This window comes from Cyprinus carpio, chromosome A7 (genome assembly GCF_018340385.1).
Source record: "Cyprinus carpio isolate SPL01 chromosome A7, ASM1834038v1, whole genome shotgun sequence".
Taxonomy (NCBI): Eukaryota; Metazoa; Chordata; class Actinopteri; order Cypriniformes; family Cyprinidae; genus Cyprinus; species Cyprinus carpio.
The window spans coordinates 7,429,680-7,455,257 of NC_056578.1; the positions used below are offsets into that span (position 1 = coordinate 7,429,680).

Below are 25,578 nucleotides of genomic sequence, written 5' to 3' on the forward strand. Positions count from 1 at the left end.
TATGGTACGGCAACTGCTCTTCTTTTGACTGCAAAGCTCTTCAGAGAGCGGTGAGAACAGCAGAGCTCATCATTGGACATAAACTCCCAGCCTTACCGGACATCTATCAGACTCGCTGCATGAGGAAGGCTCACAGCATCATCAAGGACCGCACTCACCCTGATCATCAACTGTTTGCCACACTGCCATCTGGCAGACGCTTACTATCCATCCGATCACGGACAACCAGACTGAAGAACAGCTTCTATCTTCAAGCCATCAGACTGCTTAACAGCCAGCTATCCTTCATCTAAAACCAGAATACATGCTGCTCTTAAGTTTATTATTTATTGTACTTGCACTGCCACTTTTAATATTTTTTTCATGTAGCTTTGTGACACTCCACAATGACATTTTGGACACTGCTCTACCCAGAATACTAAATCAGAATACGTGCTGCTCTTAAGTTTATTATTTATTGTTATTACACTGCCACTTTTACTTTTCTCTTGGACACTGCTCTACTCCAATATTCTTATATCAGTACCTCAGGACTACTTAAAACTCTTAACACTGTCTACCCTTATTGTATCTGTTACTGTCACTTATTTCTATTTACTGCTCTATCTGTGTGTATTGTTCTGCCTATGATCACTTAAGTCACTCAATATCTGTGCCATCCATGTACGTCTATATCTGTATATGTTACATTTTCTATTCTATTTTTTTATGTATGGTCCTGTTATTGTCACTGTATGTCTGAGCCTCGTCACAAGCATTTCAATGCCCAGTTTTCCCCAGTGTTAACTATGCAAATGATAAATAAATGCCACTTGGCCTCTTGGGAACCAACAATGGGACATGACATGCAAACTTGCCAGGATCATTCAGATCTGTGATGTGTTTGATAAAGAGTCATGACTGAAGTCTGAACGTTCTCTTTCTCTCTCCCAGCGGATGAAGTATTCTGCGAGATGGTCAAGTCGAACCGACTATGTGAGAAGAAGCTCTTCCGTCAGTTCTGCTGCCAGACGTGTTTGATGACGGCTGGATGACAGCAAGAAAAGAGGCGAATGGACTGACCTACTATTTCTTTGTCTGTATTATCTAATGTACATTTTAAACTAGTTATACTGTGATTATTATAGGAATAGTTTAGCCAATAATGAAAATCTGCTAAAAATGTATTCATCCTCAAGCCATCCAAAATGTAGATGAGATTTGGAGAAATGTAGCATTGCATCACTCGCTCACCAGTGGATCCTCTGCAGTGAATGGGTGCCATCAGAATCAGAGTCCAAACAGCTGATAAAAACATCACAATAATCCACACCACTCCGGTCCATCAGTTAATGTCTTGTGAAGTGAAACGCTGTTTCTAAGAAACAAATCCACCATTAAGGAGTTTTAACTTCAAACCATCACTTCTGGCTAAAATACGAGTCATCTATCCATAATCTTGCTTTTCAGGAGATGGGTTTTTCACTAGAGGAAACATTATCATGGATTATGGACTCATATTTTGACCAGAAATTATTAAAAACATCTTAATATTGTTAAATATCTCTTCTCAAGTTGCTAATTGATCATTGTGTGGATTATTGTGATGTTTTTATCAGCTGTTTGGACTCTTATTCTGACGGCACCCATTCACTCCAGTGGATCCATTGGTAAACAAGTGATGCAATGCTACATTTCTCCAAATCTGTTTTGTTGAAAAACAAACTCATCTACATATTGGAAGGCCTGTGGTTGAGTGCATTTTCAGCAAATATTTGTTTTTGGGTGAACTCTGACTTTAATGAAAGAAATAATACTCATTTCAAGAAACCCTGTTAGGGTGCTGTTTGATTTAAACAAGACATATTTTTTTTAAACATGCAGTACATGTATAAATTGCTTCTTTTTTATTCAAAGACATCATTTTGAATTATGATATGACTGTATATGAGAGAAGCCGTTCTCAGAAATGATCATGTGATTTCCAGTGAGAATGATTACGTTGGTGAATGGAAGATAACGTTTGGAGTTGAACTGCGAGACATTAAGCTTTTAAATCACAAGAATGATCGAGAATAATGACACTGTACATTTTAAACTACGCATCTAATGGTATTTTAAATATTTGAAGGTGGAATATCTCCATCAAAGTTCTGAAATATAAACCTTTCCTTGATGAAAATGTGTGGCCGAGTCTCTTTTTTTTCTTTCCCACAGTGAGGCTGCATGTGCTGGTGGTCCACATTTAAGCGCTAATGATCATTTGTTTGTTTAGCTTTTCCAGTGTGTTTCCATGTTCTGAAATCAGAGCTTGTAAATATTTAGATTGGGCTCAACTATTTGCAATGCATCTTGGTGAACTGTCAGAGTCTGACCTGCAGTGACCCGGTGATGCTTTGACTGCAATGACCTGAAGGGCAATTGATGAGCACACACACACACACACACACAATGATTAATGCAGTGAAGGTTCACAGCTGCTCTTAATACCATCCACACACAGATGAACCCATGACACATTTTCCTCATCGTGATGTTACTGAACTCTTAAAGCTTAAGTGAATCTCTTTAATGATTCTGGACTCTCAACACTGGACTGATAATAACCAGTACCATGCATAACTGCGTGCATAACATAATGCTTTATTGATGAGCCCTGAACTATGATGATCCTGTACTGTTTGGTCATTATTGTTCATTATCTTTGCATTTCATTAACAGTTTAGATTAGGGAACACCATTCACTATTAACTAGTTGCTTAGTAGAATGCATATTACTAGAATACTGTCTGTTTATTAGCCAGTATTCTAGTAATATTACCGTATTCTAGATCACTCCATATTCTAACCACTACTACATCTACCTTACTATCAATAAACAGCAAATCAGGAGATTGTTAAGGGAAAACTCTTAGTTAATAGGGAATATGTGTTCCCTAATCTAAAGTGTTAGGCATTATGGTATTATTTAAAGATTACATTTGTGCATTTGATTGCTCTGATGATGTTTATGAATTCTTAGTTATGTCTAATGCATAATAATCAACTTTGTCTTAGATGTTTCTCCTCAGATTGCTCAGGATATGAAGGCCACATTAACACTGCCTTGTAAAACGTAGCACATCTTCATCAGTTATTTTTTGCTATACTTCATCCCGACTTTCGTACGAAAAACATCCGCTGAACTTTATCGACCTGTCGTTTCTTAAAATCTCCAAAAACAAGACGACGCTCCACATCTGAACAGAAAATCAGATGCAACTCTGCATATAGGTAGAAATGAAACATGTTTCGGCAGAGGAACGAAGGAAATGTTCATCACCCCATCTGTGGTTTTCTTTTACACGCCGAGTTTATTTTATACAACTTCAACACATTTTAAAGAGGATCAGAAGAAACTGGCTCAGACTAAAGGCCTGTGCTGCGCTCTGGCGGACGCACGAGGGACTCTTCGAGTTGTTTATTAAACATTTTAATAAATGCGCATTAAAATAATTTCTATTAGAACCGCGGATGTGCTCTCTGCACTCCGTTCTCTCGTTCAGTCCCGTCCAGAAGCGATCAAACCATCGATCAGAAGTGACAGCAGCGCGCAGGTGTCTGTAACCTAGAACTTAACGCTACAATACAGATCTTACCATCTGCCAAACGAGATGACTGAGTCCTGTTACCAACAAATACAGATATTTAATCATCGTACATACGCCTTAGGACACACACACACACACACACACACACACGTTTACTAGCTATCTTAAAGGGTACATTACTTCTGTTGTTTTTATATACAGATAGTTATACACGTTTTAACCCAAACCCACCTCTACCCCTCACAGAAAACTTTCTGCATTTTACAAATTTCATAAAACTTTGTTTACTTTATTTTTATACCAGTTTTACACACGAAGACGTTCCCAAATCGAGTTTTTTGGCGATTTTGTCAGGTTTTACTCACATTTGGGTACAATTTTGCCACCTAAATGTGGTTAAGTAGATACACACACATGCATTTGTGGTTTACGGGGACTTTCCATATACGTAATGTTTTTTATAATGTACAAACTGTATTTTCTATCGCCCTACACCAACCCTACACATAAACCTACCCCTTACAGAAAACTACTGGCATTTTTTATTTATTTCATAAAACACCGTTTTGATTGTTTTTTTAAAGCCTTTTGTTTACGGGGACACAGGAAGCGTCCTATTAAACCATGCATTACACACATTTCATAAACCATAGCCTAGTACACACACACACACACTTAAAAAAAATAAAATGCAATGAATTTGCATTTTTTAACGAATCGGTTGATTCAATGATTCACTGATCCATTCATAAAAACTGTTTCTTACTTCGTTCCTGAATGAAAGAGAATAGAAAAGAATTTACAATAGAATGAGCTTTTATTGCCAGGCATGTTTACACGAGGAAATTATTTTGCCAATTTCTGTAATTTATTTATATATTAAAATATTTGGGGTCACGCATTAAAAACGTGGTTGAAATTTGCACATAACAGGAGAGTTAAAAAAAAAAAAAAAAAAAAAAAAAAAAAAACCTTTTCTCTTTTATGTAACTGTTTTCTTTCTGTACAGGGTCTTGACGCTGCAGCGCATCTCCTCCCGTCCGCCTGGGGGCGCTGGAGTTTTCTCGCAAACGTGGCGTTTGTTTCGAGAAGAACAAAACAGACGCTTCCGTTCAGCGGCAGCGCGCGTGTGTGAATCAGACGTTTGTGATAAAGTTTTGCTCTGACACCTTTCTCGTTGATCAGACCGAGTCGTTCCTCTCAGCTGAGATGGTGAAGCTGACGGCAGAGCTGATCGAGCAGGCGGCGCAGTACACGAACGCCGTGCGGGACAGAGAGCTCGACCTGCGCGGTGAGTGGAGCAGCAGCACTCGTGTGTGAAGCGCTCCTCCATCGGCCTTACTGCGGATAATAACCCCCGCTCGTGTGTTTGTAGGCTATAAGATCCCTGTGCTGGAGAATCTGGGCGCCACACTCGATCAGTTCGACACCATTGATCTGTCCGATAATGAGATCAGAAAACTGGATGGATTTCCGCTGCTGAAGAGACTCAAAACACTCCTGATGAACAACAACCGGATCTGGTGAGCGAGCATGATATGAACATGTTATGCACTCTTTATCTTAATATGTCTTTTGAAAAGATGTCATAATATGCTGCTTGGCACTGTATTACTATCCTTTCATGAAACGAGTTTTTTATTTATTTATTTAAATTCATGCATCTAGCAGACAAATGCAGAAATGTTGCTAGCAGTGCAAAGATTTGGTGTTTTATTCCAGGGAATGCTTAGCAGAATAGTTAATCCAAAAATGTGTTACTCCTCTTCAGGCCATCCAAGATGTGAATTTTGAGTTTTTCCCCCCATCAGATCAGATTTGAAGAATTTTAGCATTGCATCACTTGTTCACCGATTGTTCCTCTGCAGTGAATGGGTGCCGTCAGACTCAGAGTCCAAAAACATCACAATAATCCACACCACTCCAGTCCATCATTTTGGGAAGCCAAAAACTGTGCGTTTGTAAGAAGCAAATCCATCAAGACATTTTAACGTTTCTGTCCAAAATACAAGTCCATAATGCATAATAATGCTTCTCCAGTCCATCAGAATCCACCAGCATATTTGTTTTGGATTGTAAACTGTGCTTGATCTGTGCATATTTCTCTCCTAATTCAGACGAGGCGACTTTTCAAAGCAATATTATGGATATACTCGTATATTAGCCATACGCAGTGGTTTGAATTTAAAAACTTTGAGTTTTGTGGATTATTGTAATGTTTTTATCAGCTGTTTGAGTTTATTACTCTACATCAGTATGGAGTAGAGGGTTACAGTTTGACTGTTTTTGTCTCGCTTGTCGCAGCCGAATTGGAGAGACCCTGGAGCAGTCTTTACCAGACCTGAAAGAGCTCATTCTCACAAGCAACAACATTCAAGAACTGGTGAGTCCAAGCATAGATGTGTGTTATGCACATTAATCAATCGGTCTGTGAGCTCTGAATTTGGTTTCACTGATCAAACGGTTGTATCTGGTTCTTTACAGGGTGATTTGGATCCTCTTGCATCAGTGAAATCATTGTCCCTCCTCAGGTACCTGCTGAATAAACTGCTGTTCAACACATTTTATAAAGCTTTAATGTTTTAACTTCAGATAATTTGAGCTGTTTTTTTTTTTCTTCTGTTCTGTAGTCTCCTTAGGAATCCAGTTACTAACAAGAAACATTACAGATTATATGTCATCAATAAAATACCACAGATCCGAGTTCTGGACTTCCAGAAGGTGAAAATGAAGGTATGATTAAACCATAACAAATTTTTTTATTTTATTTTCTAAACTACACTACCATTCAAAATATTTTTAAAAAGAAATGAATACTTTTATTCAGCAAGGATGCATTAAATTGATAAAAAATGATAGTAAAGATATTTATAATATGCTGTTCTTTTGAAATGCTTTCAACTTTGATAAGAAATTTTTCTGAAGTGTCAAATCCGTATATTAGAATGATTTCTGAAGGATCATGTGACGCTGAAGACTGGAGTAATGATGCTGAAAATTCAGCTTTGCGTCACAGGAATAAATTACATCTTAAAATATATTCAAATAGAAAACAGTTATTTTAAATTGTAATTATATTTCATAATATAACAGTTTTTACTGTGTTGTTGATCAAATAAATGCAGCCGTGGTGAGCAGAAGAGACATTTAAAAATGCTTTGGACCCCAAAACTTTGAACAGTAGTGCATATTTAAAAGGGTCATGAACTGAGAAATCAAAATTCTCTTGATCTTTTGACGGATAAGAGGTTATTGTACTATAAAAACTTCCTGTAAGTTTCAGAAATCACAGCAGACACAGAGTGTTCAAAGAATAAAGGTTGAAAAATGTCCTTTTATTTCTAAATTATGGCAATTTTTTTATGTGAAAGTGCACCTCAGGAAACATTATGCAGTTCATGACCCCTTTAAATAATATGTCTTTTGTGCAGTTCATGTTTTTTCTTTCAAATTTAGGACTTTGTGTTTGACAGATTATTTCTACTCCAATTTCTAGATCTTATCTGTTCAGAAGAATAACTTGAGGGAGACTTTAATCTTGTTAAAAATGATCTGTGATGCAAATACACTTCAAGTTTTACTTCTGAAACGCGATTGTGTTAAATATTGGTGTAGTTATTTACTAATAATTTTGTACAGAATTTATTATTTTCATTTATTCAACAATCAAGAAAACTTTTTATAATGCATACTGCTTCCTTTGGACAGATTATTTCTGTTTTCTGTTCATTTATGACTGTAGGCTCACCCTGAGCCCTGTTCTTCATCTGGCATTATAGTGATAATTCCCCTCGGATAATTAGTTTTTTAAGCGCACATTCGGACTGAATTTGTGTGGTCGGGTTCGATTGAGATCATTCAGTAATGCATGCGTGAAGAACAGGGTCGTGGTCTGTTGTGAACGTCTGCTTTAACTCTCTGATGTATCACTGTAGGAACGGCAGGAGGCTGAAAAAATGTTCAAAGGCAAACGAGGTGCTCAGCTTGCAAAGGATATTGCCAAGCAAACCAAAACGTAAGATGAAACTCCTTGATCAAGCACAGCTCCCCCGAATCACTGGACTGAGGAAGTTCTGAACCCGACATCTCGGAGAATGAAAGCTGACTCTGAATTGGCTGTTTAAACCTTAATGTCCATGTCACACTTCTGCAGTGCTTCTCAGGGGAGCTGGCTCAAGGCTTTTCTGTCTCGTATCAGTTTATTCATATTGATAAGATGCTCCAGATACTACACTCTAATTGTGGGAACGGTGGTTGAAAGGCTGTGAAGGCACATAAACACGGTTATGTTGTCTGAACACCAGATGTGCTCTGTTACTCTCAGGTTTACTCCAGGAGCAGCACTTCAGACTGAGATGAAAACAGGGCCGTCGGCTGCAGATGTTGAAGCCATCAAGGTATGGAAGAACTGATCACTCAACAGGCTGCTTATTGCATATTCTTTAATTTAAAAATCCTTGTGTGTGTGTATGTGTGTGTATATATATATATAAAAAATATATATAAAATATATATAAGGGCTGTACAAAAAATCGAATGCAATTTTCATGCGCATCTCATAAAGACGCTCCTGTAATTAGTAGTATATCTCCAGCACGTGCGTTCAGATCAGGGTTGCCAGGTTTTCACAACAAATCCTGCCCAGTTGCTTCTCAAAACCAGTCCAAAACTAGCGACTCGCGTTTCCAGGAGGTTCCCCGATAAAAATTGCATCCCGGGGTTAAAATATTAATTTTTTGGCAGGGTTGCCTTGGTAAAATTTGCATTTTAGGGGCTAAATATCACGTTATTGGTATTGGGGTCGCTTCAACCCGCGGACATGAAAAACAACCGCAGACTTGGCAACACTGGTTCAGGTGGAGCGGCGTTTACTACACAGAGCCGTAGTCCACCGACAAGCTACACAAAATCGCTTTCAAAATCGACAAAGAATCGCCTGCGATTTTAAAAATCGATTTTGTGTAGATTGTCAGTGAATTACGGCTCTGTGTAGTAAATACCAACCAGTGTTGCCAAGTCTGTGGTTGTGTTTTTCATGTTCACGGGTTGAAGCGACCCCAATACCAATAACGTGATATTTAGCCCCTAAAATGTAAATATTACCAAGGCAACCCTTGCCAAAAACATGTATTTTTTATCGTCTGGAACGAAACGCGATTGGACTAGTTTTGAGAAGCAATTGGGCAGGTTTTGTTTTGAAAACCTGGCAATCCTGATCTGAACGCATGTGCTGGAGATATACTACTAATCACAGGAGCGCCTTTACTGAGGAGATGCGCATGAAAATCGCATTCAATTTTTTTTGCACAGCCCTAATACAGGTCCTTCTCAAAAAATTAGCATATTGTGATAAAACTTCATTATTTTCCATAATGTAATGATAAAAATTAAACTTTCATATATTTTAGATTCATTGCACACCATATGAAATATTTCAGGTCTTTTATTGTTTTAATACTGATGCTTTTGGCATACAGCTCATGAAAACCCAAAATTCCTATCTCAAAAAATTAGCATATCATGAAAAGGTTCTCTAAACGAGCTATTAACCTAATCATCTGAATCAACTAATTAACTCTAAACACCTGCAAAAGATTCCTGAGGCTTCTTAAAAACTCCCAGCCTGGTTCATTACTCAAAACCGCAATCATGGGTAAGACTGCCGACCTGACTGCTGTCCAGAAGGCCATCATTGACACCCTCAAGCGAGAGGGTAAGACACAGAAAGAAATTTCTGAACGGAATAGGCTGTTCCCAGAGTGCTGTATCAAGGCACCTCAGTGGGAAGTCTGTGGGAAGGACAAAGTGTGGCAAAAAAACGCTGCACAACGAGAAGAGGTGACCGGACCCTGAGGAAGATTGTGGAGAAGGACCGATTCCAGACCTTGGGGGACCTGCGGAAGCAGTGGACTAAGTCTGGAGTAGAAACATCCAGAGCCACCGTGCACAGGCGTGTGCTTTTGAACCAGAAACAGCGGCAGAAGCGCCTGACCTGGGCTACAGAGAAGCAGCACTGGACTGTTGCTCAGTGGCCCAAAGTACTTTTTTCGGATGAAAGCAAATTTTGCATGTCATTCGGAAATCAAGGTGCCAGAGTCTGGAGGAAGACTGGGGAGAAGGAAATGCCAAAATGCCTGAAGTCCAGTGTCAAGTACCCACAGTCAGTGATGGTCTGGGGTGCCATGTCAGCTGCTGGTGTTGGTCCACTGTGTTTTATCAAGGGCCAGGGTCAATGCAGCTAGCTATCAGGAGATTTTGGAGCACTTCATGCTTCCATCTGCTGAAAAGCTTTATGGAGATGAAGATTTCGTTTTTTCAGCACGACCTGCAACCTGCTCACAGTGCCAAAACCACTGGTAAATGGTTTACTGACCATGGTATTACTGTGCTCAATTGGCCTTCCAACTCTCCTGACCTGAAACCCCATAGAGAATCTGTGGGATATTGTGAAGAGAAAGTTGAGAGACGCAAGACCCAAACACTCTGGATGAGCTTAAGGCCGCTATCGAAGCATCCTGGGCCTCCATAACACCTCAGCAGTGCCACAGGCTGATTGCCTCTCATGCCACGCCGCACTGAAGCAGTCATTTCTGCAAAAGGATTCCCGACCAAGTATTGAGTGCATAACTGAACATAATTATTTGAAGGTTGACTTTTTTTGTATTAAAAACACTTTTCTTTTATTGGTCGGATGAAATATGCTAATTTTTTGAGATAGGAATTTTTGGGTTTTCATGAGCTGTATGCCAAAATCATCAGTATTAAAACAATAAAAGACCTGAAATATTTCAGTTGGTGTGCAATGAATCTAAAATATATGAAAGTTTAATTTTTATCATTACATTATGGAAAATAATGAACTTTTATCACAATATGCTAATTTTTTGAGAAGGACCTGTATATATTATACACACACATTAGGATTTTTTTTTATGTATTATAGAACAATATATATTCTATAATGATTTTATATATATATATGTATTCGTATTTAGATATTTATTTTACATATGTGTTTGTTTTAAAAGAAGTCTCTTATGCTCATCAAGGCTGCTTTTTCTATTTAAAAAAATACAGTAAACAACAGTAATATTGTGAAATATTAATTCAATTTAAAATAACTATTTTCTATGTCAATATATTGTTAAAATGTAATTTATTTCTGTGATCAAAGCTGTATTTTCAGCATCATTACTCCAGTCTTCAGTGTCACATGATCTTCAGAAATCATACTAATATTAGGATTTGCTGCTCAAGACACATTTATATTATCAATGATGAACACAGTTGTGCTGCTTCATGTTTTTCTGGAAACCCTGATACGTTTTTATTCAAAGTGTTTAAATGTTTCGAAAGAACAGCATTTATTTGAAAAAGAAGTCTTTACTGTCCCTCCTGATCTATTTAATGCATCCTTGCTGAATAATAGAATTTATTTCTTGTACTCCTCAAAAGTCCGTTTAATGTATTCATAAATGAAAACACATATGTTGATGTCCTGGTGTAATGTGTCTCACTTGCAGAATGCTATTGCTAATGCCACGTCGCTGGCTGAAGTAGAGCGTCTGAAGGGACTCCTGCAGTCCGGACACATCCCAGGACGAGAGCTGCGATCAGGTATTGCTTTTAATTTGCACTTATACAAAAACACATTAACCACAAATGACGGGAAAGTCATGAATTCGTTGGTGAAAGAGCAGGAACTCTGTGTGTTGCTCGTTTTAGCTGTAATTTGTAAGATTGATGCGGTTGATGATTGCTCTTCTTAGTACGAGTAGCTCATGTGAGTCTCAGACTGAGGCTTTTCTGAAAAGCCGATTTGCTTTGTGTGCAATAAAACATCATTTTAATGGTTTCTTTTTAAGCACTTAAAATGATTGAGCTTCTCAGAAGTGTGTTGTTTGTCTTTTTCAGGAGCACCTAACATGGTGGAGGAGGAGGAGGAGATGCAGGAGACCGAGCCCATGTGTGAGGAGACGCAGGGAGCCGAGGGGGAAAACGGAGACACTGATGACCTGCAGGAAGATGTGCACATGAATGGATCATAGATCTGTTCGTTTGTTGATGTTTCAGAATCCTCAATGCTTTTTGATGCTGTGTTTTACAGCACTTGTTTCAATAAGTGTTGTTTTTTGTAAAGTACATTAAACTTTTTTTTATTAACTTCGATGTGAATGTTTGTGTATCTGAATGGCAACAAAAAAAATCTATTTGCTGTTTTTTTTTGTTTATATATTTTGTGAACTGAAACGTACAACCACCGCTAAAGATTAAAATTATATTAATACTGATTATTTACAGTTCGTTCATTATTTTAAGAACTTAACTAATGAACTTAAACTATAAATGCATGGCACATTTCTTGCCTAGTTATTTTGTAAATAATTAGTAAATCTGCATTTTTTTTAGATGCCACAAAGCCCTAAATATGACCATCCTTGTGAGGAACACAATCCTAAAATTTAAAGTGTCTATATATTTTCTTAAATAGTTTTTCTAAGTAAATTCTTAAATTTTGTATAAATACCTAATTTTTTAGTACCAATAAAGATGCATTGTTCTTTCCTACTCATACTGTTACCTTTGTTATTTACGTTTTACAATCTGTAATTGTATTATTTTTTTTTTGTTTTGTTTTAAACGCACACATATGTACATAATATATATAAACACACACATAGTACTGCTAATTTTGTATCTACTCATTTACTATTTCTACACCTTTTCATTTGCTTATTTCATCTTTTTTAGTTTTATAAATACATATACATACATACATATACATGTGCATATATATATATATATATATATATATATATATATATATATATATATATACATACACGCATACATACGTGTGTGTGTGTTTTTTTCCCTTGTGCTCCCTGGAGTTTTAAAAAGCTTTATAAGTACTTCTAAAACTTTTAAATCTACATATAATTACTTGGACTAATCATTAAGCGCTCTTTGAGTCCATAATGTCTGTTCTCTGCAGCAGTTGTGGTCTTTATTGCAATAGTTAGACGTGTAAGTCCACTAAGCAGTATTGCATAATAGAAAACAGGGCTGGACTGGGACAAAAAATCAGCCCTGGACTTCATCCAGACCGGCCCACTATGCATGTAAACATACATACATTAATCTGCATGTAAAATAACTGATTAGAATTTATTTACTATCAAAACCAAGTTCAAACATTACTGAAGACAAGTGAACAGTCAGTAATAAAATAAGAAAAAATTATCATAAAATAGCACCATTTTCAGGTACAGATATTGCATAATCAAATGTAAAATACTTCACTTAACACACACACTGCATAATCAAATGTAATATATATATATATATATATATATATATATATAATATGTATATTTGTGTATATATATATATATATATATAATATATATATATATATATATATATAATCAAATGTAAAATACTTCACTTAACATACATATACATAAAGCTGTTAGTCAAGAGCAGTGAGTTATTTCTCTTTGTCTTTTGTTCACATTAATGACACAGACCGAAGGTAGGTTTAAGGCTTCTGCCTGGCACTTAAAGGGGATTTTTTTTTTTTCTCAATTGATTACAAATTGAGAAAATATATCTCACATAAATGCTGTAAACATACAGAGACAGAGCATCAGCTGGTAAAGGTTTCAAATAACTAGTTAAAATTAAATATAATGCAGTTTTCATTATAATAACAATTATTTAATGACACAAGTGAAAAATATAATAAATATGTAAAGTAGTGCACATATTTAGCAAAATACTCCTTTCTCTATGGTATTTTCTTCTCAACTAACCTCCTATGGTCTTTAAATTGCTTTCTTGAGGTAAATGTAATGTTCTGTGACATAATTGTTCTCCCTGCTGTTTTTATTGACTGATTGATCGATATTATTTAAGAGGCATATATACCTTTCGGTAAGTTGTACTGTATCTTTAAACAAGAAGTAACAGATGATCGGTTTACTTGAACTGAGGCGCTAAAGCGATGTCACGTCACATTTTCTAGCGCCAAAACGGTATTGTCTGAATTTCGTAATAAAATGGACAGAAACTGAGAGCTGAGAATTTTAAATGTAATTTATATAGATCAGTGAGGTGGCCTATTACAGCTGGAATATCATAACTGTTTGAAACAAAACAATGCAGTAGCCTACGTGTATCATTAAATGTCTGTCTCACCTCAGCAGTCAGGCCCGATGCAGTAGCCTACGTGTATCTTTTTTAGGTTGGGGGTGCTGTACGCGTGGGGGGGGGGGGGTGGGGGGGGGGGATTGGGGGGTTCGATTTGGTTAGTCAAACTTTTAAATACATTTTAGCATTTCTGTAGTAAACGTACAAAGTCACAATCCATGTAAGTTACCATTAAAAGTTGTTTTACTATGATTAGCGCAGCAGCAAGCGCGTGAGGTTGTCATGGCAACCAGATACATTGCGCGCGAATTACTTGTAAAGGCTGCGCTATTTCTACTTCCACTAGCAATAAACAGGTTGAATAGAATGCACCATAAACATGTTTGCCAACAGAATCGCAAAGTAGATTTTAAGCAAATCAGCAGTGAATTACCCACTGCTTTAAAACAGATATCTGTTGGACATTATTCAAGTTAAACGCACAGGCATACAAACACATTTAGTAAGGTTAAAATCTTACTGAAAATGGCCGATTAAGCAGTTTATATTCTGAAATATATTTCTAGGTTGTGTTCTGTGTGCATCAAATTACATTTGGATGTAAATGGTCCTTTTTCCCGCGCCTATCGCCCTGCTGACATCTTCACTGAAGTCTTTTGCCGGCCTTTCCAGCAAATAATTCATTTATCTTGACACATTTGGTGGCATCTGCCTCAAGTGCTTGTCGTTTTTTCTTCTCTCTCAACTTCTCGGCCCCTCCTTTACGCTTCGAGATTTTATTCTTTAACATATTGAAGTTTCGTTGCACATCATTACATCGCTGCAGTTGTAAAGCGGGCGCTTTTCAAGGCTAGAACTTGAGTCTGATTGGCCAATAGGCTACTCAGTGAACACGTCACGTGTGCTCATCCCAGGTTTAGACCTGTCAGTCTCGCAGCTCGCATCAGCTTCATGAGAGAGGCGCATAAACCCGGAATTGGACTATACAACAATATACTTACGAATATATTTACGATTAATAATGATTTAAAAACAATACATAACGCACCGGCCCAACCAGACCGCGGCCCACCGGGAACCTCCCGGTAGTCCCGATGGCCAGTACATGCCTGATAGAAAAGAAAGACTAGGCCTATTTGTTTCGCCTTTGATCTGATTTATCCCAGCCGAGCTTCCGTAAGGCAGCAGGGCGTCCACGTCATCTCAAAGCTGATTGGCTGTGGAAGTGAGTCGGTTTGTTTGTGTGTCGCGGGGCAGCTTGAGTGGAGCTCGACGGAATAATCATGCGTTAGTTATTATATTCTCATATGTAAGTCATCCGAAAGGCGTTTTGATATGGAGGCGGAGGCTGGCGCGCGCGTCCGAAATGAAGCGGTTCTTCAGAACCAGGATCTGAGTTTTCTGCTGCCTTCTGGTGTGTAAACACGAGCCCGAGCTTCAGCTGTGAGCTGTCAGCGTTCAACAGGAGTGTCCTCTGTGTGACTGTGTTTGTAATAACACAATAGAAACATTGATTTAACATTTATCATCTTATCAGGAACTCATTAGAATATGTAGGTCAATACATTAACAGACATTATACAATAGTTGGTGGGTCAGCAGTGTAGCAGTGCTCTTTTATTAAATGATTTGCTTGAATAGTGTAATTCTTTAAAATACAAAAGTTTGGGATCTGTAAGTCTCTTCTGCTTATAGTAGCTGCATTTATTTGTTCAGAAATACAGGAAAAAACTGTAATATTGTGAAATTTTATTGCAGTTTAAAATAATTAGTTTTCTATTTTAATATACTTTAAAATGTAATTTATTCCTGTGATCAAAGCTGAATTTTCAGCATCATTACTCCAGTCTTCAGTGTCACATGATCCTTCAGAAATCATTCTAATATACTGATTTATTATCAATGTTGGAAACAAAAATCAATGTTTGCTGCTTCATTAAAAAAAAACTAAAAAATTTTTTAAACCTGTGGTACTTTTTTTTTCAGGATTCTTTGATAATTTAAGTATTATAAAGATCAACATTTAGTCTGTTCTGAATACAAATAGAAATATAGCTGCAAGCAGCAATTACGGGGCCAAGCACTACATGAGCAAGCTTCAGACGAACGGCAGGAATGAGTAATTAAAACCATTTTAAGATTATTTTAGGCAAAATGGCTTGAAAACAATAAAGACAACAACAAGTAATAGGATTTATTGGCTTATCACGTTTGACCAATAGGTGGCGCTGTTGTCAAATTAGTGTGGAATGGTCAGTGTGAAGTGACTATTGCACATACAAAGTTTGGTGTCAGTATGTCAAAGCTTTGAAGAGATATAGCCTTAGAGTCATTTTGACATAGTGCTTAAAGTTTATAACAGCGCTGTACGAAAACGGTTTTGTCTTTCGACACGAAATCCACAACTTTTTGTCAGCACAGTCTGAAGATCATCTGATTCGATTTTGGTGAAAATCGGACAAACGGTTGATGAGGAGTGCAAAAAAGTATGTTTTCAACATAAATCAAAATGGCCGACAGAAAGTTTGGCTTATTATGACATAATAGATATGTATTTTGTCGGCATGACCCAAGGAATATTTTTAGACCAGTTTCATTACAATAGGTCAATGAAATCAAAAGTTATGAAATTTTCGAAAATGCTAATAATTACGAATTAATGAATGTTTATTACTCCAGACCAATAGGTGGCGCTGTTACCAAATTAATGTAGCATGATCAATTTGTGGTGACAATGGCACATGCAAAGTTTGGTGTAAATATGTCAAATCTGTGCAGAGATACAGCCTCAGATACATTTTGGCATCCTTCCAGCAAATTCGTTGGTGCGCTAAACGAAAACCGTTTCGTATATCGACACGAAATCCATAACTTCTTGCCAGCATCGTCTGAAGATGATCTGAGTCATATTTGGTGAAAATTGGACTAACGGTCTAGGAGGAGTTTGACAAATTAGGGTTTTCAACATGAATCAAAATGGCGGACAGGAAGTTTGGCCAATTTTGTCGTAATTGTTATCGATGTTCTCGGCATGATCCAAAGAATTTAGGGAGACCAGTTTCATTCCAATAGTCCAATGTATTAAAACGTTATTAGCATATATGTTAAATTCCTTTATAACTTTTGACCACAAGGTGGCGCTGTGCCCAAAGTTTTTGAGTACCATCAGGGCACGGTGTTGAACATTTTTGTAATTAGTGTCGTAACGATACGCTAATGGGTTTGTGAAATACAGCAACATAGATAATAATTCAAAATGGCCGACGCCCAAAATGGGCTGACATGGGAAAACTGGGTATCATTCGATTCAACATGATGCACCGAATCTGAAGAGACCAGTTTTTTTGATTTTTGGCCAAACCATTCAGAAGTTCTGTGCAAAAATATGAATTTTTCGTATCTCCAGACCACTAGGGGGCACTGCACCGAAACCACTGCAGGTAGCCTCAGGCTATGCTTGTTACAACATACACCAAGTTTTGGTCTCAATACGCTAAACCGTTGCGGAGATATAGCCTCATAACTAATTTTTTGCGTGTTTTTTCTTGAATTCGTTTGCGTGTTATTCCAGAACGTTTTGAATAATCAACTTGAATTCCATAACTTTTTGTCAGCATGGTCTTAAGATGATCTGAGCTCATTTTGGTAAGAGTCGGACTAAACGTCTAGGAAGAGATAGAAAAAGTAATTTTTTCGAATATCTAAAAATAGAAAAAAAAATAAACCTTGCGATTTTTGAATTTTGGGGTTCAATCGACTTGGCATGAGCCAAGGATTCAGAGAAAAATATAATGTTACTTCTGTACCTTATGGTTCAAACGTTATTAGCAGACATTTTTTTGAAAGTTTGGACAAATGGTGGCGCTAGAGAGCTGGAGTTAGAGACTTTAAATTTGCGATGGTTAATGTTGACACTGTCCTCTATGAGTTGTGCCAAATTTCACAACTTTCCCGCAGTCGGTTCTATGGGCTGCCATAGACTTGCGGCGGAAGCGGAATAATAATAATAATAATAATAATAATAATAATAATAATAATAATAAGAATCCTAACGGATACAATAGGTGCCTAAACACCTTCGGTGCTTGGCCCCTAAATATAAATCTTTTGTAACAATATACACACTACCGGTCAAAAGTTTGGGATCAGTAAGACTTGTAATGTTTTTTTTAAAGAAGTCTCTTATGCTCATCAAGGTTGCATTTATTTGATCTAAAATACAGAAAAAAACAGTAATCATGCAAAATGTTATTAGAATATAAAATAATGCTTTCTATTTTAATATCCTGTAAAGTATACTTTATTTTTGTGATGCAAAGCTGAATTTCCATCAGCCGTTACTCCAGTATAAAGTGACACATGATCATTGAGAAATCATTCTAATATGCTGATTTATTATTAGAATTATCAATGTTGGTAACATTTCTATTATAAATAAATTATCTTCTTTTTAACTTTTTATTCATCAAAGAATCCTACAACAAAAAAACTATTCCAGCACTGATAATAAATCAGCATGTTAGAATGATTTCTGAAGGATAATGTGACACTGAAGACAGAAGTAATGATGCTGAAAATTCAGCTTTGATCACAGGAATAAATTACATTTTAATGTATATTAAAATCGAAAAACGTTATTTTACATCATAATAATATTTCACAATATAAAAAAAAAGTTCCTGTATTTTTGATCTAATAAATGCAACCTTGATGAGCAGAAAAAATCGTTCTGATCCCAAACTTTTGACCGGTAGTGTATATGTATGTGTGTATATATATATATGTATATGTATGTGTATATATATATATATATATATTTTTTTTTTTCATGATAATTTTGACTGTTTGAATGTTGCATAATGCAATATTTATGTTATTTGTTACTAATACAGTTATACATTGATTTATATATCTGTTATGCTTTCGTAGAGTGTATATAGACTTTGCAGTGTCTGGATTTCTTTGATCAGTTACAGCGTTCCTGTCAGACTATGGCTGGTATGTGGTGTTCATGTGTGTGGGAGTGTATCTGCTCATCCAGCATCTCCACAAGAACAGATCCACAGACAGTCAGAGCTCGTCTGTCTCAGCGGCCAGCCAAGGTCAGAACGAACCATGACTGGTGTCTGCAAATTGAGAAGTATTTCAGATTTCAAGAGGTGTGTGTGTGTGTGTGTGTGTGTGTCGTCTGCAGACCCGGAATCTGTGGTGAGGTCTCAGGCGGCTCTGGAGGCGTCCCGCAGGAGAATGCAAGAGGAGCAGGACGCCCGAGCGGCAGAATTCAGAGAGAGGCAGCAGCGGGTGAGTGTCACGCAGCACGTCATATCACACCACCGCTGTTTGCTTTACTGTATTCATGCTGCTTCCTCTGATCTGTTCAGCTCGAGGAGGAAAAGAGGAGACAGAAAATCGAGATGTGGGAAAGCATGAAGGAGGGAAAGAGTTACAGGGGAAATGCAAAAGTTGCACAAGTAAGTCTCCTGGGACGAATGCCTCCAGGCCTCAGATGTCAGGTGCTGCATTTACATATTATTTCTCATATCCAGCAGAACACGGAAGAGGCCACTTCCTCCAGCTCGCTGAGACCAAAGACAGACAAAAAGCCCCTTCGCAACAGTGGTACGCAAGCATTACATTTTAGATTAGGTGACACATATTCACAATTAAGAGTTTTCCTTCAATAAACTCCTAATTTGCTGCTTATTGATTATAAAGTAAGTATGGTAGTTGTTGTAGTACTATAAAAATGGAGGGATCTAGAATATGGTCATGTAGACTAAAGCATTAATATGTGCTTTATAAGTACTATTAAACAGCCAATATGCTGGTAATATGCATGCTAATGAACATTAAGTGAATAATGTTCCCTAATCTGAAGTGTAACCAACATTTTCTCTTTTGATTAAAATAATAGTTAACTCTATTAAAACATTTTTAGCCTTTATTTCTATAATTATACAAAACATAAAATGCTGTCAAATAATTTGGGATTATTTGAGTTTGTTTACACAATATGTGTGTGCAATGTGTATTTATATATATATATATATATATATATATATATATATATATATATATATATATATATATATAAATAAATACGCACACATACAAGTATATATCTAAGAAATATTTACACACACACACACACATATATATATGTATGTATGTATATTAATATGTATTTTCAGGATGTGGCAGTATTTCACAGAGAAAAATTATCATTAATTGCACATGATATTCGGACAGTAAAGTGTTTCTATATATATATGTGTGTGTGTGTGTGTGTGTGTGTGTGTTTTAGTAATTGAAAAACTCTACTAAAATGAAAACTGTCATCATTTGCTCACCTGTATTTGCATGTTCTGAGGAGAGTGCTCCTGGTTGTTGATCGGTCTTTCATGACTCTGTACAGTTCTCACACACAGTCTTGTGTTAATATTGTTGTTGTTGTTGTTGTTTGTGTGTATTGTAGGATACAGTCCTCTGTCTGGAGACGGAGGAGGAACGTGCTCCTGGAGACCCGGCAGGAGAGGCCCGTCCGCCGGTGGATGAGGTTAAAGGACGGTCAGACTGACCTCTGACCCCCATAGGAACACAGAAATATTATCTGAATGAAGCTGTCAGCACTCATCACAGGACAATAGCAGTTATGGTTATAATACATAAGGGTCTTAATGCAAACTTTCATTTTTTGCATTGTCTTTTTACACACTCTCATGTCATCGCAATCCTGCATGCTGTTATTTGTTTTCAATGCAGTAGTACTATTATATGAATTAGAAGACTTCTGAATATCGTATATTGCACAGGTTGATTGGACAGGTTTCTAGGCCTTTTAATTTTTTGGTGCATTTGCGGTTAGAATGACATGAGGGTGAGTCAAGAAGAACAAAACTTGTATTTTCGACTGTTCTTTTAACTTGTGTGAAGATTTTTTCTAACTTTCATGCACATTAAGAAACTGTTTTCTGTTTTTATGATTGACAGCTTCTAATGACGCCTCCTCATCAAAGGTATTGATACTCCTGGGGCAGGCTGATGATTTTCAGTAATAATCGTGTGTCTGTTTTTAGCTTTTTGCACTTATGAAGGCTGTGCTAAATAATCACCTAGAGAGAGTAAATACAAATGCAAAGTGCTATGTTTATATCATCAGATGTGTTTGTATTCTGTTGTAAATGTAGGGATGCATCTGTGCAGTGGTTAGTGATGGATAACAGCAGCCTACTGTAAGTGGTGTGAGGTCTCTGCTGTTTTCTAAAGCATTTCTTTAGGAATGATGTGCCAAAGTCATTGTATTTTTCTCGCTTTATAGTTCCTCAGAATTAAATTGCGTACAATGCATGTCTGCGTCTTATTTGTGAGGACAAAAGATTTCATTGTTTCATCCTCAGTTTCAGTGTTTTTAATAAGATGGATTTATAGGACACAGAGAAAGGGGAAACTATATATATATATATATATATAAAGCGATATTATCTTGATACTAAAATAACACTTTATATAAGTTAGTTCGTAGAGACCTGGCAAAAATGCAGTGTAGTGAAATTATTCAAATTCATCCATATGTCCTTATGATATTGTGATAAAAATTATGCAACAAGCCCATCTTGTGTGTTTAGTATTTCATTCATGTAGGCTGCGACATCAAAACACCGCAGAAGAGGAAGGACCCGACTAAAATACACACTCTAATCTCGCGAGGACACACTTTATCCACTAGGTGGCAAGATTAGCGCGTGAATTGGAACATGACGGATTCCGTCACGGTTCTAAAATTATAGAATTAAGATTAGTAAATCGTAATTTGACTATTGAATGTGAAATATAAATATAGAATTATTATACTGGATTTTAAATATAAAATAAACTGAACTTGACTTGATAAAACGTTTTTAAACTTATTTTATTTGCAGAATCCAAATATTATTATGGTGTGAAAATATTTACAGAAGCCACATGAAAGGGATTACTACATTTTGTTAATATTTAAAATTAATATGTTTACATTTTTGAGAGATAACATAACAATTTTGTGAGAAAATGGAATAAACAGGTTGCACCTAAAAACAGATGAATAGGCCTACCTCTGAAAATATTGAACAGGTTTCTTCAAAATAATTCCTTTTCTTTCTTCCAGTTTTGTCTGAAAAATGTATTTATCTTATTTTGTATAATAATAAGATAATATTATAAAAAGAACAGCGTTTATTCAACATAGAAATATTTTGTAACTTTTTTTTTTTCTGTTCAAAAGTTTGGGGTCAGTATTTTTTTATTTAAAAGATTTCTATTTTAAATATAATATATATATATATATATATATATATATATATATATATAAAGTGAAAGTGTATATATATATATATATCTTATATATATATATATATATATATATATATATATATATATATATATATATATATTTTTTTTGATTATTATTTTATTTTTTTTACTTTGTTCATCAAATAATTCTGAAAGAAGTATTACAGGTTCCAAAAAATATTGAGCAGCAAAACTGTTTCCAACATTGATAATAAATCCTCACATTAGAATGATTTCTGACGATCATGTGACACTGAAGACTGGAGTAATGATGCTGAAAATTTACAGGAATAAATTACATTTTAAAATATATTCAAATAGAAAACCATTATTTTAAATGGTAATATTTTACAGTGTTACTGTTTTTTTCTGTATTTCTGGTCAAATAAATGCAGCCACGATGAGCAGAAGAGACTTCTTTAAACACATTAAAAATCTTACTGATCCCAAACCTCTGAACAGCAGTGTTAATCTACTTTTAAAGTTGTATAAATATGTAAAAGTTAGTCAAAAACTGGCTTCTGGTTTGAAAATGTACTTTTAATACATGCATAACATTACTAACCAGTTATTAAACAAAACTGCATTTAAACTTTGTAAATAAGCAACGGATTTTTTTTTCTAACTAAATGAAACTTGGCCACAGTTTCCTGCTGAATCTTACAAAAGATCAGTTCACGCGAAAAAAAGACGCAACGCTTTTTCTCATGCAGGAAACGTCACCAGCTAGCTGTGCGCAGCCAATCAGCGACGAGCTACGGCGCCTCCAGCGTGTCAAAAACCCTTGACGGTTGAGCCGCGTCGCCGCAGACGCGTTTCAAGCACTCGCGTTCACTCACAATGGCGAGACGGTCGCGAGAATGAGGATGCAGCCGCGCTTCTCGAGTTAGCAGACCGTTAATTTCCCCTGACTGATTACCGATTCAGCCTCGAAACGACGGAGGTACCTTTTCGAGCCCGATCGTAGCTCGCGGGGAGCGGGAGAGTCGGTGGTTAGATGGCAGTGGCTGGTAAAACACGGGGACTGGAGCGCTGCAACGTACACAGCAGCGGCGGCAAACGGTGATCGGCGGCGACCATGCTCGGACCCAAACCCAGCGCTCCGGACGGGACTGCAGCGGCGGGCGGCGTTTGAAAAAACAAAAACAAAACAAACCGAAGGCGTTTAGAAACAAAAGCCCTGTGAGTATTCTCTGAAATGGCAGGCAGAAGCCGCAGGTCGTGGTTCAGCGTGTTACTGGGTCTGGTGGTCGGGTTCACGCTGGCGTCCAGGCTCATCCTGCCCCGGGCCACTGAGCTGAAGAAAGCGGGTCACAAGCGGCGGGCGAGCGGCGGCACGGGCGGCTGCGGAGGAGCGGGGGTGATGATGATGATGAAGAAGGAGTACGGAGCGGCGCTGGTGCCCAGCACGGAGAAGCCCGCGGTGCCCCGGTCCAGCAGTTTCCTGTTCGTGGGCGTCATGACCGCGCAGAAGTACCTGAACAACCGCGCCGTGGCGGCATATAGGTAACGTTAACTCCGCGCGAACAATCACCATGGTAACCGTAATAAATACTGTGCTGTGTAGCTCTTGTAGTACCGTTAGTAGAGATGCTATTGTTATTATTGTTTTTTTCTGGAGACATCAAGGTAAGGATGTAGAGAAGTCTGGGCTATGCTGGAGATATTTTATTTCAGCATATTTGTGTAAAAACTCTAAAGTATATGAGTGAACGGGGGACGTTCTACCGTAGTTTCTACCGAAATGTCAGTACGTTTTTACTTCTGTAAAGTCGAAATAATTGAATACGGGATCTTCTTTAAAAATAATTTTGTTAAAAAAAAAAAAAAAAACTGTTTTACTGTCGTAGTAAGAGCAATTTTATGCCGGAGTGTGTGGGCGGGAAAATTTTCGTAATTTCAACGGGTCAGCATACGAGAAGTCGCCATGGAAACCGAAATGTCATAGCGATTTTTTTACTTCTGTAAAGTCGAAATTAATCTTCTAAAAATTAGCACTTTAGTAGTAACAGTAACTTTTTGGTGTTTTAGTGGAAATAGTGGATGCCATGGTAAATTATGGTAAGGATGGCGAGAGGCCAGGGTAATCCTGAAACATTTTATTTCAGCTGTTTTTTTTTTTTTCCACTATAATTTATTTTGTTTGGTGTAAGGGAATTATAAGTAATTAAATTAGTGGTCCACCCATGTGGGATTTTTAATGGCCGATGCCGATATTGAGAGTCGATTGGACGATATAATATACGTAATTACAGTAAATGAGAGACGTGCAGACAATTGGTGAATCTAAATTAACATAAATATTTATTAAAACCTAAATTAAAAAAATGTAAACAATTGATGTAACAATTAGTGCAGCCAATCCTTTTCTTTTGCTGAAAAATATATGTTAAACCTTAGTAAATAAAATGTAAACAACAGAGGTAACACTTAAATGAACAAGGTTTAGTGCAGCCTTTCTAACATTTCATAATTAATGAACAAATTAATATCCACAAATTAATGTCCAAAATAGTTTTTGTAATTCCATGTATTTTATGTACAATACATATATAGTTTACCGAGCAACAACTTGTTTTAAATATAGTATGGGATAGTTGGTTAATAATAAAGAAATATGTCTCCGATCTGTTTCGTTTTGCTTGTGTGTTTCATTGTAAAAATAATACAAGCCTGAAGGCGTATAATTACATAATTGGTTATCAGCATATAGCAGCATTAAATAAGACCGAGACATATGAAAAGTTATACTACACGCGATAATACGCCAATCACGGGCGATCAAATGCAGCGGATATTCCTGGATAAATATATAAAGGAATTCAAATGGATTATTATTGCTTAATAGAGTTCTCGTGTCGACCCAGCTTTCATTCTGGAGTGCACTGGCTTTTGAGTCCACCGGAAAACAGCATCTTGTTTAGAAGTGCCTGAGAATGACACGCATATCTGAGGAAGAGCCAGTCACGGGATTTTTGATTGTTTGTGAGGTAAACGCAGTAAGATTTAGCTGCCGCTGGACTGCAGTTCTGATGTCTCACGGTATGTCTGAATCAGACTTTGCTGCACGCCGGAGTGTTATTGTATGTAACACAACGTAGCGTCACGTTAGAAAGTGAATGACGATTAATCATTTTGCTGTCTGTCAGGTGCTGGCTTCACATCGAAGTGGCTTGTCTTAAAGAGGAAGGATCAATGCATGTGTCATAATCCATTTTGAAAAACATTGGCCACACGGAAAGACTTTTTGGCTGATGCCGATATTTAAGAGTTAGCAGCCAATGCCGATATTTAAAAAATTCCAAATATCTGAATGTGTATATGTAGGAATATTAGTCGTGGTTTATTTCTGAATATCATTTTTTTTTTATTATTTCTGTAAAGTCAAAAACTTTGATCACACTTTTATTGTAGTTGTAACAGTAATTGTATGTTTTGGTTTTTTTTGTCGGAGACAGGGGATACCATGGTAAATTATTGTAAGAATGGAGAGCGGTTATGCTAAATCAGTTTATTTCAGCACTATAAT

At 36.8% G+C, this 25,578-nt stretch overlaps 4 protein-coding genes across 7 annotated transcripts in view; all 4 read left to right on the forward strand.

Annotated features, from left to right (window-relative positions):
- The window catches only part of LOC109084261 (proprotein convertase subtilisin/kexin type 6-like), a 65,493-nt gene extending 64,302 nt beyond the window's left edge, over positions 1-1,191 (forward strand). For 2 of the 3 annotated variants that reach the window (XM_042759452.1, XM_042759454.1), the window contains exon 21: positions 934-1,190. In XM_042759452.1, coding sequence (XP_042615386.1) covers positions 934-1,034 — 101 coding nt within the window. In that variant the 3' untranslated portion in view covers positions 1,035-1,190. Of the gene's footprint in view, positions 1-933 lie in introns of all 3 variants that reach the window. The other variant, XM_042759453.1, reaches the window with a different exon arrangement.
- A 3,454-nt stretch (positions 1,192-4,645) lies between these two features.
- On the forward strand, positions 4,646-11,738 carry LOC109056713 (U2 small nuclear ribonucleoprotein A'-like). The gene is made up of 9 exons (XM_042759455.1): positions 4,646-4,860; positions 4,945-5,092; positions 5,874-5,952; positions 6,054-6,100; positions 6,200-6,302; positions 7,505-7,584; positions 7,894-7,966; positions 11,093-11,186; positions 11,484-11,738. The coding sequence occupies exons 1-9, from the start codon at positions 4,779-4,781 to the stop codon at positions 11,615-11,617; spliced, it is 840 nt and encodes a 279-aa protein (XP_042615389.1). The 5' UTR covers positions 4,646-4,778; the 3' UTR covers positions 11,618-11,738.
- A 3,183-nt stretch (positions 11,739-14,921) lies between these two features.
- On the forward strand, positions 14,922-21,068 carry LOC109056736 (selenoprotein S-like). Of its 2 annotated transcripts, none has more exons than XM_042759456.1 (6): positions 14,922-15,135; positions 18,692-18,823; positions 18,916-19,022; positions 19,103-19,192; positions 19,268-19,340; positions 20,197-21,068. In XM_042759456.1, the coding sequence occupies exons 1-6, from the start codon at positions 15,057-15,059 to the stop codon at positions 20,274-20,276; spliced, it is 561 nt and encodes a 186-aa protein (XP_042615390.1). In that variant the 5' UTR covers positions 14,922-15,056; the 3' UTR covers positions 20,277-21,068. The 2 variants fall into 2 exon arrangements, with proteins under 2 accessions (XP_042615390.1, XP_042615391.1); XM_042759457.1 differs by having other exon boundaries at positions 19,271-19,340.
- A 1,752-nt stretch (positions 21,069-22,820) lies between these two features.
- LOC109056738 (chondroitin sulfate synthase 1-like) overlaps positions 22,821-25,578 on the forward strand; it is a 63,251-nt gene continuing 60,493 nt past the window's right edge. Inside the window, exon 1 of the mRNA XM_042759458.1 lies at positions 22,821-23,555. Within this exon, the coding sequence (XP_042615392.1) occupies positions 23,248-23,555 (308 nt within the window). The 5' untranslated portion in view covers positions 22,821-23,247. The remainder of the gene's footprint in view (positions 23,556-25,578) is intronic.